General features: G+C 46.8%; 1 protein-coding gene across 2 annotated transcripts; it reads left to right on the top strand.

Annotated features, from left to right (window-relative positions):
* Positions 1-2,871: 2,871 nt before the first annotated feature.
* On the top strand, positions 2,872-8,692 carry MARCKS (myristoylated alanine rich protein kinase C substrate). Of its 2 annotated transcripts, XM_081855925.1 has the most exons (3): positions 2,872-3,113; positions 3,398-3,589; positions 5,457-8,692. In XM_081855925.1, exons 2-3 carry the CDS (start codon positions 3,491-3,493, stop codon positions 6,219-6,221), a joined length of 864 nt encoding a protein of 287 aa, XP_081712051.1. In that variant the 5' UTR covers positions 2,872-3,113; positions 3,398-3,490; the 3' UTR covers positions 6,222-8,692. The 2 variants fall into 2 exon arrangements, with proteins under 2 accessions (XP_081712051.1, XP_081712050.1); XM_081855924.1 differs by having other exon boundaries at positions 2,873-3,589.
* The last annotated feature ends 4,468 nt before the right edge of the window (positions 8,693-13,160 follow it).

Raw genomic sequence — 13,160 nt, forward strand, 5'->3', positions numbered from 1 at the left:
ATCTCGCTTTAGTGGCCGAGGGAGCCGGCGTACAGCTTCCGGGTCATGTGGCCAGCATGACTAAGCCACTTCTGGCGAACCAGAGCAGCGCACGGAAACGCTGTTTACCTTCCCTCCGGAGTGGTACCTATTTATCTACTTGCACTTTGACGTGCTTTCAAACTGCTACCCTACTTGGCCATAAAACCTCACTGGGTGCCTTTGGACCAGTCACTGCCTCCCAGCCTAACCTACTTTGGAGAAAGAAAAGGTAGGGAATAAATGCAACAAATAAATAATCAACAAACATGGCTCCCCCTTTGGAAATGGTTCCAAGAAGTTGTTCAGAGAAAGGAAATGAGTCCCCCTCCCCGCTCTCAGAGCTCCTTTGCTCTCTTGGGGTTTCTTCCAGCTGGTTCCTTTGCGAGTCTCCTCCCAACTCCAGCAGCCCATCTTCCTCTCCACCCAACCCCCGCCCCTCTCGAGGGTCCATCTGCTTGGTGCTGCCGCGCCTCGCCCTCGCTCGCTCGCTCGCTCCCTCCCTCCCTCTCACGCGAGCCCCTCCCCTCCCTTTCGAATCTTCCCCGGCCGTCGCCTAGGCAACCAGCCGATACCGTGTAAATAGGCACCCTGCAAAAGCAATGCAGCCGGGGTAACAAAGGAGCAATAAAGGAGCCGAGCCTTCTCAAATGAGGCTGGCCGAGAGAAAAGAAAGGAGTCCCCAGACTAGCTCAGTTTGCCCTCCCTTTGATGCAGATGCTTGCAAGAGATGCCTGTGGCCGTCGCCGCCGCTGCCTCCTTCCTCTTCCTCCTAAGACAGGATTCTCAGCAGCGATTTAAACCGACAGCTCCCAAATAATGGAGATGGAAGGGAATATGGTAGTGTTCCAGTGAAGAAAAATCAACAGGCTCCAAAACTGCACCTGGATGCTAATGGATTTATCCAGATGACGTTTCGGTTGGGGACTGCCACATGTGCACACACACACACATGCACACGGTCGGTTTGTATCAACTAGTGCTGCCGGCTGCCTGCCCGATTTCCCTAAAGGGCGAAAAGCCCTGTTTGTTGGCACGATGCACATCTACAAAAAAAGGGGGCGGGCTCTAGGGGAATATAACTTGGAGAGTGAATAATGCATCGAGCTGAAGCAGCGTGTCTAAAACCGTCGTCGTCGTCGTCGTCCCCCATCCCCTTTCCAAAAGAGCGAGAAATAATGATTAAAACAAAGAAATCGCGGTTGGCACTAATGGATTTCCACCACGCGATCCATTTTTCCCGTCCTCCGGGCTGGAGAAAGGAATTGCATTTGAAGGAATACCGCGGGGGAGGCAAGGGAATAAGGAAGGAAGCGGGGAGGGCGGGGGGAGAGAGAGGAAGAAAGCTTGATGTAAAAACCAAATGCCTCGTGGTGTATTTTGCCCACAAGAAACTAAATATTCTTTGACTGAGTGCCATCTTGCTAAAAATACTAGAGTGTTGGCAAGGGAAGGGGGGGTATTACTGAACGGCAGTGAGTGCACAAATCTGGAGCCATCACACAATGAAGTCCGTAGGGAGGGAGAAGGGTGGGCTGTGGAGCTGCTGCTTTGCAAACCCCCTTTTAGAAACCATCACCCCCCCCCAACCTCAACCCACCGGCATTTTGGTATCCTGAGTGATGTGATTGCTTTCGAAGCAGCGAGAGGAGAGATCGCTCGGCGTTTGCTATCACTCCACTGTAGCCATTTAAACTGAACGGGCGGAAAGGGAGGGGGGGCGAGAGAGAAAGCCCACCATGAAGCTATGCTAGGCTTGTACTCCTAACAATGCAAAGCTAGGTGTGCCCATAGCTCACGGATTTCGATGGGTGGGGGGAGGGAAGGAGGCGAAGTATAGGATCAGGCTGCGCGGTGCTTAAGGTGGGAAGCCCCCTCCCCTGCCTCTGTCGAAATCCAGACCATTCGCGTTTGCACACAAGCCATCATGGCTCCGACGTGCACCACATGGAAACGAATCAAGACTCCCGTTCCATTTGGCTAGGAGCGTTTTCCAAGTACACGTGGACGCTTCTCTCGCTCGCTCTTTTTGGAAAACACACAAGCAGCTCTTCTTGATGGCATTGGCTTCATTTCATCATCATCATTTTTTTAAAGGGGATTTGCAGTCTCAGCAGCTTTTTTTTTTTAAAAAAAAAAAATTTAGATACAAATCAAAGTTAATCAGGCAGCGAGATTTAATTAGACCCGTAGGCTCCTCGCAAAATATTTTATTTCAAACCAATATTGATGGGGGGAAGGGCACTCTCCCTTTCCCTAGCCATGGCAGCAGCAGCGACGGCAGCTGGTGAAAGCATTTTTCACATCTGGCCTACAGACCTAATAACGTTCAACTCGTGATCTCGTTTGGCGAAACTTGATCTACGTGGTTTAAATACCTTCCAAATTGGGACGATTGAACAATTGCAACCAATTAAAGGGGGGGGAGCGAAACCTCGAGCCTCCATATCTGTTGAGTCCTCCACCCCCACCCACCTCTTCGAGCTGAAAAGGGGGAGGAGGAAGAGGCATGGAAAGCGGGGGGGGGGGGAGAGGCAGCGGGGGCGAGAAGATGAAATCACAAACACACACACAAGTCAAACCATTGTCTCTAACTTAACACGGGGCTTGGGGGGAGGAGAAGGAAGACACGGAGAGACAAACACCAAACAGAGGCTCCCACCACTGCAAGAAGAGGGATACCTTCTCTCCCTCCCCCCCCCCCCGCTTTTTATGAGGAGTGTTCGTCCGCCAGCGAAAGGAAAGGGAAATAAACTCTTGTCTCCCACCGTGCAGCGTTCGATTCCCCCCCCCGCACTCCCCCGCTTTTTAAAGAGAAATCGGGGTGCACGCTCTAATCTCATTAATTTATTTATATTCTTCGGAGTATTAATTATCAGTCCAAGGCCGATTTCAAATTATTTGCAATCGCAGCTCCATTGTTCGCTCCAATTGGAGGCCCCGCCCCCTCTTTTGTCTGGCGGCGCCGTGATTGGTCGGCGGCGGGCGGGGGCTGCCGTCAGCGCTCGGGAAGCCCATTCATCTGTGCACTTGGGCGTTGGACTCCGCATCTTATTAGCGACCAGGGAGATTTCTCCATTTTCCCCTTGTCTACAGTACGGCTACAAATCTGGGATTTTTTATTACTTCTTTTTTTGTACTAACCTTGGGCTTCTAATATTTTTGCTCGACTTTTTTCCTCCTTCCTTTTCCCCCCCTTTTGCTTCTGCGCTGCTGCTTTTTTGACCTCTCCAGCTTTTAATTTTTTTTTAAATAAAAAAAATCCGGGAGTGTACATATTTTAAAATAATCGGTTGTCTTCTCTCTTTTTTTCCCACCCCCACCCCCATCACCTCCTCCTCCTCCCCCTCTGGTGTGTGTTTGTGTTGCTGCTCTTCAGGCTGCTGGTCTCCCAGCATTTATACGAACCCACCGCTCTTTGTTTCCTCCCTTCTTTTGGATCTGTTGAGTTTCTTTGTTGAATAAAACCAGCATGGGTGCTCAGTTCTCCAAGAACGCTGCAAAAGGCGAAGCCGCTGCCGAGAAGCCCGGGGAAGCGGTGCCTGCGTCGCCTTCGAAGGCGAATGGACAGGTAAGCGGGGTGCAAATGGGGAGAAGCGAGGAATGATGATAATGGAATAATGTCTCTCTCTCTTTGAAGAAAATAAATGGTGTGCACGGTGTTTCGTTCGGCTCCCACTTTCTTGCTTGGTGGGGATGCATGGCTTTTTTTTTTTTTAATCTGACTACAGCCCTTTAAAAGAATGGTAATGAAAAGGAGTGGCTTTTCGCACTGCTGTGGACCCAGTGTTTTAGGCGTAGTAGTGTGGTGGAGGCAGAAATTTGCTAGATGCTTGTGTACAGTGAGATGTGTTTTCCCTTTGGCGTGGTGCACAGTTTGCTGCTTATAAACTGGCGGCATCTTTGAAGACCTTTTTTGCTGTATTCGTGCTCTTGGTTGGAACTGATCGTGTGCTCCTCTCGATGGCTTCCTATCCTGTAGCAGCCCCTATTCTGTTCTCTTTCTCTCTCTCTCTCTCCCCCCCCCCCCCCAATTCTCCTCTTTGGCGCGTGAGGAGAGTGTAGTGGAGCTTGGCAGTGATAAGGCAAGAGCAAGCGACAGCGGTGCTTGGTGGGTGGGGGGCGCTGGAGAGTTGTCCGTGTGTATTGGGGAAGGGGCTGAGAGACCGTCTTCTCCATCTTGCTTGCTGGATCCTTCTTCGCTCTGGCGGTTGCCTGCATACAAGCTTGCGGCACACGCTGAATGTGGTTGATCGTAGACGGCACTACGAGACCCCCCCCCCCCGCCCCGTGTGCATATTCTTGTCGTAGCCAAGGCTACTCTCCCGGCATTGGTGGGAGATTAGGGCGAGATTTTCGGAGAGGCGCGGCTGTGCGCGCGCTTTGGAGAGCTGTTGCTAAGGGATGCGCGAGCGTGCCGGCGGCACCGGGCTGAACGTGGGGCAGCCCGGGCGGCTTGCGCGCCTGCAACCGCGTGCATGTGCATGTTGCATGTGGCGGCGCTTCGCTCTCGGCCGGGCTGCACCACGCCTCTTAGCGGCAGCTGCTGTCTCGTCGCCTCGCCGCTCCACGGAGGAGCTGGAGGCGCGCTTTGCATAGAAATAAAAAGGCAACCGGTGCGCTGGGGAGCGGAGGCGCCGCTCCTTCCACTATGGTGGGCGGGAGGTGGGGATTTGTCTCTCCGTTTGGCACCAGGAAGGTGGTGGTGGTGGTAGAAGGAAGGGGCTGGGAGAAGCTGCGGACGGAGCTTTTGTTCGCCTAGCAGAGGCGATCCTGGCCAAGGCGACGCTTCCTCCTGCTTCGCCAGCGCTTCTCTCCGAAGTCTCCTCCCTCGGCGCTTCGCTCCTCCTTCGGGTGGATTTGGCAAAATGGAGCCGCAGTGCCCTCTGCCGGCGGAGACTCCTCGCTGCCTTGGCCTCGTTCGATTCTCGCAGGGTGTGTTGAGAAAAGGTGGCGGTGATGGGTGATGCTCGCGCGCGGGGCGGGGCGGGGGGGGGAGTGTTGATTAAATCGCAGAAGGGAAGCAGCCGCGTGGACGGCGGCCACGCGGCGCGTTTCCAAACGACGCTGACTTGACGCCGCGCCCAAATAGCTGGGTGGGGGGAGCCCTGAAGGGACGAGCCGGAGTGAAAAGGGCGCGGGGAGGAGGGGCTTGCGTCTGAATGGCGTCGCCTCCCCTCCCCCGAGCCCGGCCATTGCGTCACGCGCGCTCCTCGGGAAAAGCAGCGGGAAAGTCGCTGGCAACGTGCTGCCATGGCTGGCCCAGGGAGTTATGTCACATAAACTGATTTGTGCAGTGCTGGGTTCCTTTGACTATGTTTATATCCCTTTGACTGCAAACAGGGTATATAGTCCTGTGTCCACCTGCGCTTGACGTGAGAGAGATCTTCCTTTCGCTCCCCCTTCTCCTCCAATAACGCTGAGTTCATCTCTTCCAGGAGAACGGCCACGTGAAGGTGAATGGCGACGCTTCGCCAGCTGCCGCCGAGGCGGGCAAGGAGGAGGTCCAGGCGAACGGCAGCGCTCCGGCCGAGGAGTCTGTGAAGGAGGAGCAGAGCCCTTCGGAGGCTGCCTCGGAGAAGGAGGTGGCCGAGGCCGAGAGCACGGAGCCGGCCTCTCCCGTCGAAGGGGAGTCCTCCTCCAAGGCCGAGGAGGCAGCCACCCCTTCGTCCAGCAACGAGACCCCTAAAAAAAAAAAGAAGCGCTTTTCCTTCAAAAAGTCCTTTAAGCTAAGCGGCTTCTCCTTTAAAAAGAACAAAAAGGAGTCTGGGGAAGGAGCCGAGAACGAAGGGGCGGGCGCTGCGGGAGAAGGGGGCAAAGAGGAAGGGGCGGCCGCCACCCCAGAACCCGCCAGCAACGAGGAGGAGAGCAAAGCGGCCGCCCAGGAGGCGTCTCCTTCCGCTGCTGCCGCCACCGGCAGCACAGAGGAGGCCAAGGAGGAGGCCGGGGGCTCTCAGGAGGCCAAATCAGAAGAGACTGCGCCCGAGAAGCCTGCTGGGGAGGAGGCCAAGCCTGCCGAAGAGCAGAAGCCCGAGGAGAAGCAGGAAGAGGCACCTGCTGCCCCGAGCGCTGCCCCCGAAGCCAGCTCAACTGAGCAAGAGGCGCCGAAAGCAGAGGAGCCGGCGGCAGCGGCGGCAGCTCCTACACAGGAAGCCCCGTCCGAGTCTAGTCCAGAAGCTCCACCAGCTGAGTCGGCAGAGTAAAAAAGAGAGAGAGAGAGAGGAAAATTTGGCAATTTTGAGATGATTGAACTTTTCTTCCCCCCCGTTTGTTTGTTTGGAGTGGTGCCAGGTACTGGTTCTGGAGAACTTGTCTACAACCAGGGATTGATTTAAAAGATGTCTTTCTCTTTTTTGTCTCTACCCACAGATCCCATCTCAGATCATTCTGTTACCACCATTCCAACCGGCAGAGGAGAGACTAAACGCCTCCCTCCGCCTCGTTCCTCCTCCTCCTCCTCTTTTTTTTTTGCATCAGTATTAATGTTTTTTGCATACTTTGCATCTTTTACTCAAAATGTAAACTTTTTTTTTTCTCTGTCAATCTATGGACATGCCCATATATGAAGGAAATGGATGGGTCAATAAAGGGATAGCAAATGAAGTGATAAGGGGTCACAATGGGGAATTAGTGGTGCAGATAATTTGCCAAGAAAATGTGCCACAAGAAATAAGGGGTTAGTCTTTTTTAAAAAAGAAAGTTATTACAATGTATTTTGTGAGGCAGATGTTCTATAAGGTTTACAACACTACAAGTCTTGACTAAGAAGGAAGAAGAAAAATTCCAATACTCAGATTTTAAAAAAAAAGATCATAGTCTTAGGAAATTCATTTAAACCATAGGAACTTTCACTTATCTCATGTTAGCTGTACCAGTCAGTGATTAAGTAGAAATACAAGTTGTATAGGCTTTATTGTTTATTGCTGGTTTATGACCTTAATAAAGTGTAATTATGTATTACCAGCAGGGTGTTTTTAACTGTGACTATTGTATAAAAACAAATCTTGATATCCAGAAGCACATTAAGTTTGCAACTTTTTCCACCCTGCCCATTTTATTTTTATTTTTTTGTAAAATTGCAGTAATCTTGGACCTTAAAAGAAAAAAGAAAAAAACCACACACAATTTTAAACTCAACCAAGCTGTGATAAGTGGAATGGTTACTGTTTATACTGTGGTATGTTTTTGATGACAGCAGACGATGCTTTCTTTTTCCAGTTGTCTTTCAGAATAAAGAATAAAAACCAGTTTCAGATGCAATGGTTTTTGTGTAGCATCTTGTCTATCATGTTTTTGTAAATACTGGAGAAGCTTTGACCAATTTGACTTAGAGATGGAATGTAACTTTGCTTACAAAATTGCTATTAAATTCCTGCTTAAGGTGTTCTAATTTTCTGTGAGCACACTAAAAGCGAAAAATAAATGTGAATAAAATGTAGAATTGGCTGTGTTTCTTTTTCTGGATACTCTTGATAGCTTAGTAGATAGCCTGTATTGTCTAAATTTGTATAAAAGAAGGCACTTGTTTGCCACTTAACATTATTCTTTATTTCTAAATTACGGATTGTGTGGTCTTCTGGCCCTACTTAAAAGCTGTATCTGTAGAGGGAAGAGCATTCAGGCCTTCTAAATAGAGATGTGCATTGGATTTTGAATGAATAACCTGTGCTACTTTGGACATATGATTGGCTAATATGTCAGATCTGGGGGGAGGGGGGGACAAGATAAATGTGTTCACAACAAGCTTGCACAAGTTGACTTTAGCTAGAATGGATATGTGTGTAGTCAGAGCCTTGAGGACCACTTTATGGTACATTAGATTATTATCTCTTAGCTTGAGTTGACTTGACACTTTGGCTGTGGTTGTTTGGGATATCTTGGGCTTAGCCTGAGTTTTCAAACAGGGATGCCTGAATTCAGGTGTAAGACAGCAAAGGTCCAATCTTACATGCGACTTCTTAACCATTTCAGCATCTACTTCAGTGCCTAACTTTAAGCTTGCCAGCCTTGGAAGTTTGGCCTAAAGTAAAAAAGAAAAGAAAAAAAAGTTTTTGTTCTACCAAATCGTTGAGCAATACTTTTTGTATGTTACTCCCAGCTTAATAGGTGAGCTAGCAAACAAACAAACAAAAAAGATTGCTATATTTGTCTACAAAAGGGTCACTTGGTGCTTGCCTTTTAACTGTTTAGACTTTTGGGCTAATTTCCACCAAATTGCTCAGGGCAAAATATGCCTTAATAAAACAGTAGGCTTTTGTAAAAAACAAAAAAAACCACAAAAAACAAATACAGAGTAGTAATGGTGTTGGAGGGTGGAAATTGATTCAAGGAAGTGTTGCTCCTAGGTTTATAGGTGAAATTTAGTGTTACACTTAACTTGCTTCCATCTATGTTTTCAGCAGTAACTTGCTTTGGAAGCAATTACACTCACTTTATATGAGAGTGGCACATTAGCACCTTGTTCCCTAAAGAACAAAGCCTGAGCTGAATGAAGTTCAATGGATTCCATACTGAATACATACTCTTATTCAGCTGTCCACATCTTTTTTATTTTTTTATTTTTGGCTTGTATATATACTCTGGTCACCCTGGTATTATTTCTCTGTAGTGTTAGAAATGTATTGACTATTATGCTTTAAATGGCCATGGGATGAAATAAATGGATGTAAAATGAGATCTTCCATACCGGTGTCGTTCTTGGACTGCATCTGTTGGGAACACAACATTCATACCTCTTGATAAAACGTTGACAACAGCATGGCTTCCCTCCTCTCTTCTGTTGCTCTTGGTGCGTCATAAATGTGTGTTCTTAAGTCAGTAAAATAAAGCTGGGCTTTATTTATTTATTTATTTATTACACATTCTGCACTCCATCTCCAAAACTAGCTGGGACACAGTTTTATATAGATCAAGTCCCACTGCTTTCAATAGGACAGAGCCAGCTGGAATGCTGCAAACTGGGAAATGCATGTATTGTAAGGTACACTTATCTCAGAACTTTGTGGGGCAGCAGTTCTCTGTAGGGCAATACCTTTGATTTGCCTCTGTATCAGGTCTTCCCAAACCTGGTACAGTATTTGCTAGCTGCTTTGGACTAACAGGTGTTCTAAACCAAAGAATATGGAGGGCACCAGGTTGGGAAGATTGCTCTGTGCAATATATAAAATGGCTCTTAAACTCTCTGAATTGTGCAGATTACAAGCCTTGGTTTCTTAATTATGTTAAACTAATTATTTCCATCTATCCCCCAAGGATGTCTGCTATTGCATCACTCAAGATTATTGGTCACTTGTAGAATTAACTGCATAGTTAACAAATTTCTGCTCCTCCTCCCTGAACATGTCTGGCTTCTACAAGCAGTAGTGTGAGTGAAAAGTGCTTTGTTGACACCAGTACAGTTGGTTAGCCAGTTGGAAACAAAATGCTATGTTAGACAGCCATGCGGCCTTCTATAGTAGTCTGCTAGATTCCAGTCTACACTGAAGTTGGATAATTTATCTTAATGTTGGACAGTCATTTATTTTACTAGTACAGGAAACACTGCTGTGGATTTTAAATTATTGTAGGGATTATTTCTCAGACAATATACTATCAGATGTCCCATAGTGGAACTACCTAATTAAATGAGTGCCGCTGCATAGCAAGTGGAGGATTAAATCGTTGGGTGTTGAAAAAGAATAGCACACAATAGAATTCTATGGAACAATTGAGTTTACCATGGAAATGTACTGTTGAATATTTTGAATTGGCAGCTAACTTACACAGTACTTGATGAACAAAAGTATTGAAGCTGCATTCTTACCTTGAAGCAGCCCATTCGTTAAATAGCACTTTCTTTCTAAGGGTGAATTAGGTGCTGGTATCTTATTAAGCCTCATGTGCTAGATTATGATTTCCATTTTTTAAACCAATGAAGAATCAGTTTTGTAATTCAAGGCATGCATATGTGATGATGATAATAATAATTTTATTATTTATACCCCGCCCATCTGGTTGGGTTTCCCCAGCCACTCTTGGGCGGCTTACAACATACCTAAAAACATAATACTGTAATAACATCAGTCCTTAAAAACTTCCCTAAACAGCGCTGCCTTCAGATGTGGAAGTAAATCCCACTTCTGAGAAAATGTGGTTGGAGCTGGACTTTCAGTTCAAAAGATATGTACTCAGACACAATCCCCATTGATTTCAGTGGGAAATGTAACAATCTCAGAGTTACTGACCTGAGACCATTTTTGTTATGTCTGAGTTGAGATTTGAATGCAAGGTTTTAAGTCTTGATGCTCTGTTGGCTGGCCCATCATGATCGCTAACCATGTTTTCCAGCAGCCTGATCATAGTAAATTATAGTAGGTTTTTAAGATAACAGATGAGCTTCAACATAACATGAATGGATGTCTGTTGTGCTCACATACAGTAATGGGACCTTGCTCCCCTGCAGTCCCCATTCCGAAAATGATTACTCCAGAGGGTTGAGGGATCTTCTGGAGATGATACTTCCCTAGGCTGGAGGAGAGAGAAGAGAAACCAAAAGTCCTTTTGCACAAGTGGGTTTTTGCTCAACAAGACACATTTGGTTGTCACCAAGCTGAGAACTGATTAAAACAAATTCTTCTGAAAGGATTGTGTGCAATAGCCAGCTTGTGCTCTATGAACATCCTGGTTGTTCAACAAATGTTAGCTGTGGAGTCTTATACAGTGGCATCCTTCAGCAAAGTGCATTGTACTTGTTCCTAAACCCACTAGTACTAGGTTCCATTGAATTCAGTGGGGCATATTTTTGAGTAAACGTGTATAGGATTGTACTGGAAATTTCACAGGCTGCCAAATATTTTAGAACAAAGATAATCTAAATCCCACCATAAAGCTTTGTCTTCCACAGATTAATAACCAGTGATTCCGTCCCCCACTTCCAGTGCTACTATTTTTGTTAAAAACAACAACAACCATAATCTTCCTGATCTGTATTCACTAAAATTAGGTGGTGGTGATGTCACCCTATGTAAAGAATTGTAATGAAATAAATGGAAGAGCAACAAGTATTCTGAAATGTTGGACTATGTCATAGCAATCCTATTTGGGGGGGGCATTCATGGCATAGAAACTACCCTATCCAAGCTCTTTGGGGCTTGCACCAGTCAGGGCAGAGGCTGTGGGGGGGCAGATTTCCCCCAAGCAATTTTAGTGTTTCCTCTTTTATTTTCTGCCCATTGGTTCCTATGGGAGAGAAATTCCCTATGCCAGTATCAGGACTGGATTCGTTTTCTTCCTGGGTAGGATTCTCTGAATCCAAGGCCTCCCGCAGCATGCTCCTGGCCACACACATTACCTATAAATAAACATCAACCAAATTCATTTCTGTTAGCTTATCTGGAATATGGCTTGAATGTAGAATGAATGGCTTTGAAACCAACAGTCAAAGCTGTGATAAACTTACAGTGTCCATTTATGCCTGTATACTCTTGACTAATTATGAGAATTACCAAATATGTTTCCTAAAAGCTATTTTAAAGGTTCTGTACCTAATGACTGTATAATATGTCCAACATTTAGTAAGTGGGGTTTGAAAGTGTTTACAAGCTGTTCCGGGCACTTTACGCCAGCTAATCAAAAAGTGGTTGTAACTGAGCTGTAATTTTAGAAAGCACTTGAATATATTTGGGATTGGCCTTTTCAAAGACCAACAAAAGTATTGACACTCAAGACTGAAACATGTTGAAGAAGAAAAGGATATTTATTTTGAACTGTTCCCCCGCCCCTGTTGTACAGTGTTGCAGTTGATAGTTACTTGTTAACATTTTCTGGAGACAAATAAGTATGTTTGCACGCTTCTGGGCACCACAATTTCTCCAGGGAGACAAGAGAATAATAATTGTGTATGACTACATGGGACGATGTAGAAGTAAAACTGCCATTAATCAATTTACCTTGGAGTAAGGAAAGCAAGTTAACATTGAAAGTGCTAATTTACTCATCTGTATGTGTGGATGGGTTTGCCTAGGGTGCTTCAAAACAAAACCAAGCTGTCTATTTAATGTGAATATGCTATGAACTTAAATTGAAGAACAATCTTGTTGCATGTGAGATTTTTCCCCATTTCCACAGGTTAAGATGCACTTCCTTTTTTAAGGAATCCAAGTCCACTAATCCTTGAACCAAATAAGAATCAAAGCAAGAAAAAGAGGGTTCTTCTTTTCCTCCTCCACCTCCTCTGGTTGGGCACTGAGTAGAGGTCAACTATCTGCATAAGATCATTGGTGTCTACCTGCAAGTCTTAGCCTTTGAATGTCATCAAGCCTTCCTGGAAATGCATGGGGCAAATGTGCTTGGTTGATTTCAGCCAGAGAAATCAACATTACTTTCTGACCTTTGCTTAACCGTTTGCTGGCATTTGCATCCTGCACTGCAGAAGACTACTCCGAAGCTATGCTTATGTGTGCTGAGTTCCTTAAGGATTCCATCTCTTTTCATGCACCACATCTAGAAATCTGTTAATTTCACGTGCACCAAGGGTGGAGAAGTTCAGGCCTGGGAGTGAAGAGTAGCCTTCCAGGCTTCTCTATCAGGCCCTTAGGACTGTTCTCAGACCATGTCTCTTCCCCAGGTCACCCCCCCCCACACACAATGGCCCTGCTCCAAGCCCTCAAGTGTGTCATCCACTTGGCCAAGGATAATGCCTCTTGCTTGCTTGGATGTGTGTGTGTGTGTGTGTGTGTGTGTGTGTGTGAGAGAGAGAGAGAGAGAGAGAGAACGAGAGAGAGAGAGAGAGAAAGAAGGGTGGGAAGGGGAAGTGGACTTTTGTGTTGTTGTTGGAATGCAACCCATTGTACAAAGGTAAAAGTTGTATCAGTTGCTCCATCCACTTTTTGCCTCTGCCTACACTGGAATGTAAGGGACGCAGGTGGTGCTGTGGGTTAAACCACAGAGCCTAGGGCTTGCCGATCAGAAGGTTGGTGGTTCGAATCCCCGTGACGGGGTGAGCTCCCGTTGCTCAGTCCCAGTTCCTGCCAATCTTGCAAAGTGCAAGTAGATAAATAGGTACCACTGCAGCAGGAAGGTAAACGGCGTTTCCGTGTGCTGCTCTGGTTCGCCAGAAGCGGCTTAGCCATGCTGGCCACATGACCCAGAAGCTGTACGCCGGC

This window comes from Podarcis erhardii (assembly GCF_964252035.2).
Source record: "Podarcis erhardii genome assembly, chromosome: 3".
Classification (NCBI taxonomy): Eukaryota; Metazoa; Chordata; class Lepidosauria; order Squamata; family Lacertidae; genus Podarcis; species Podarcis erhardii.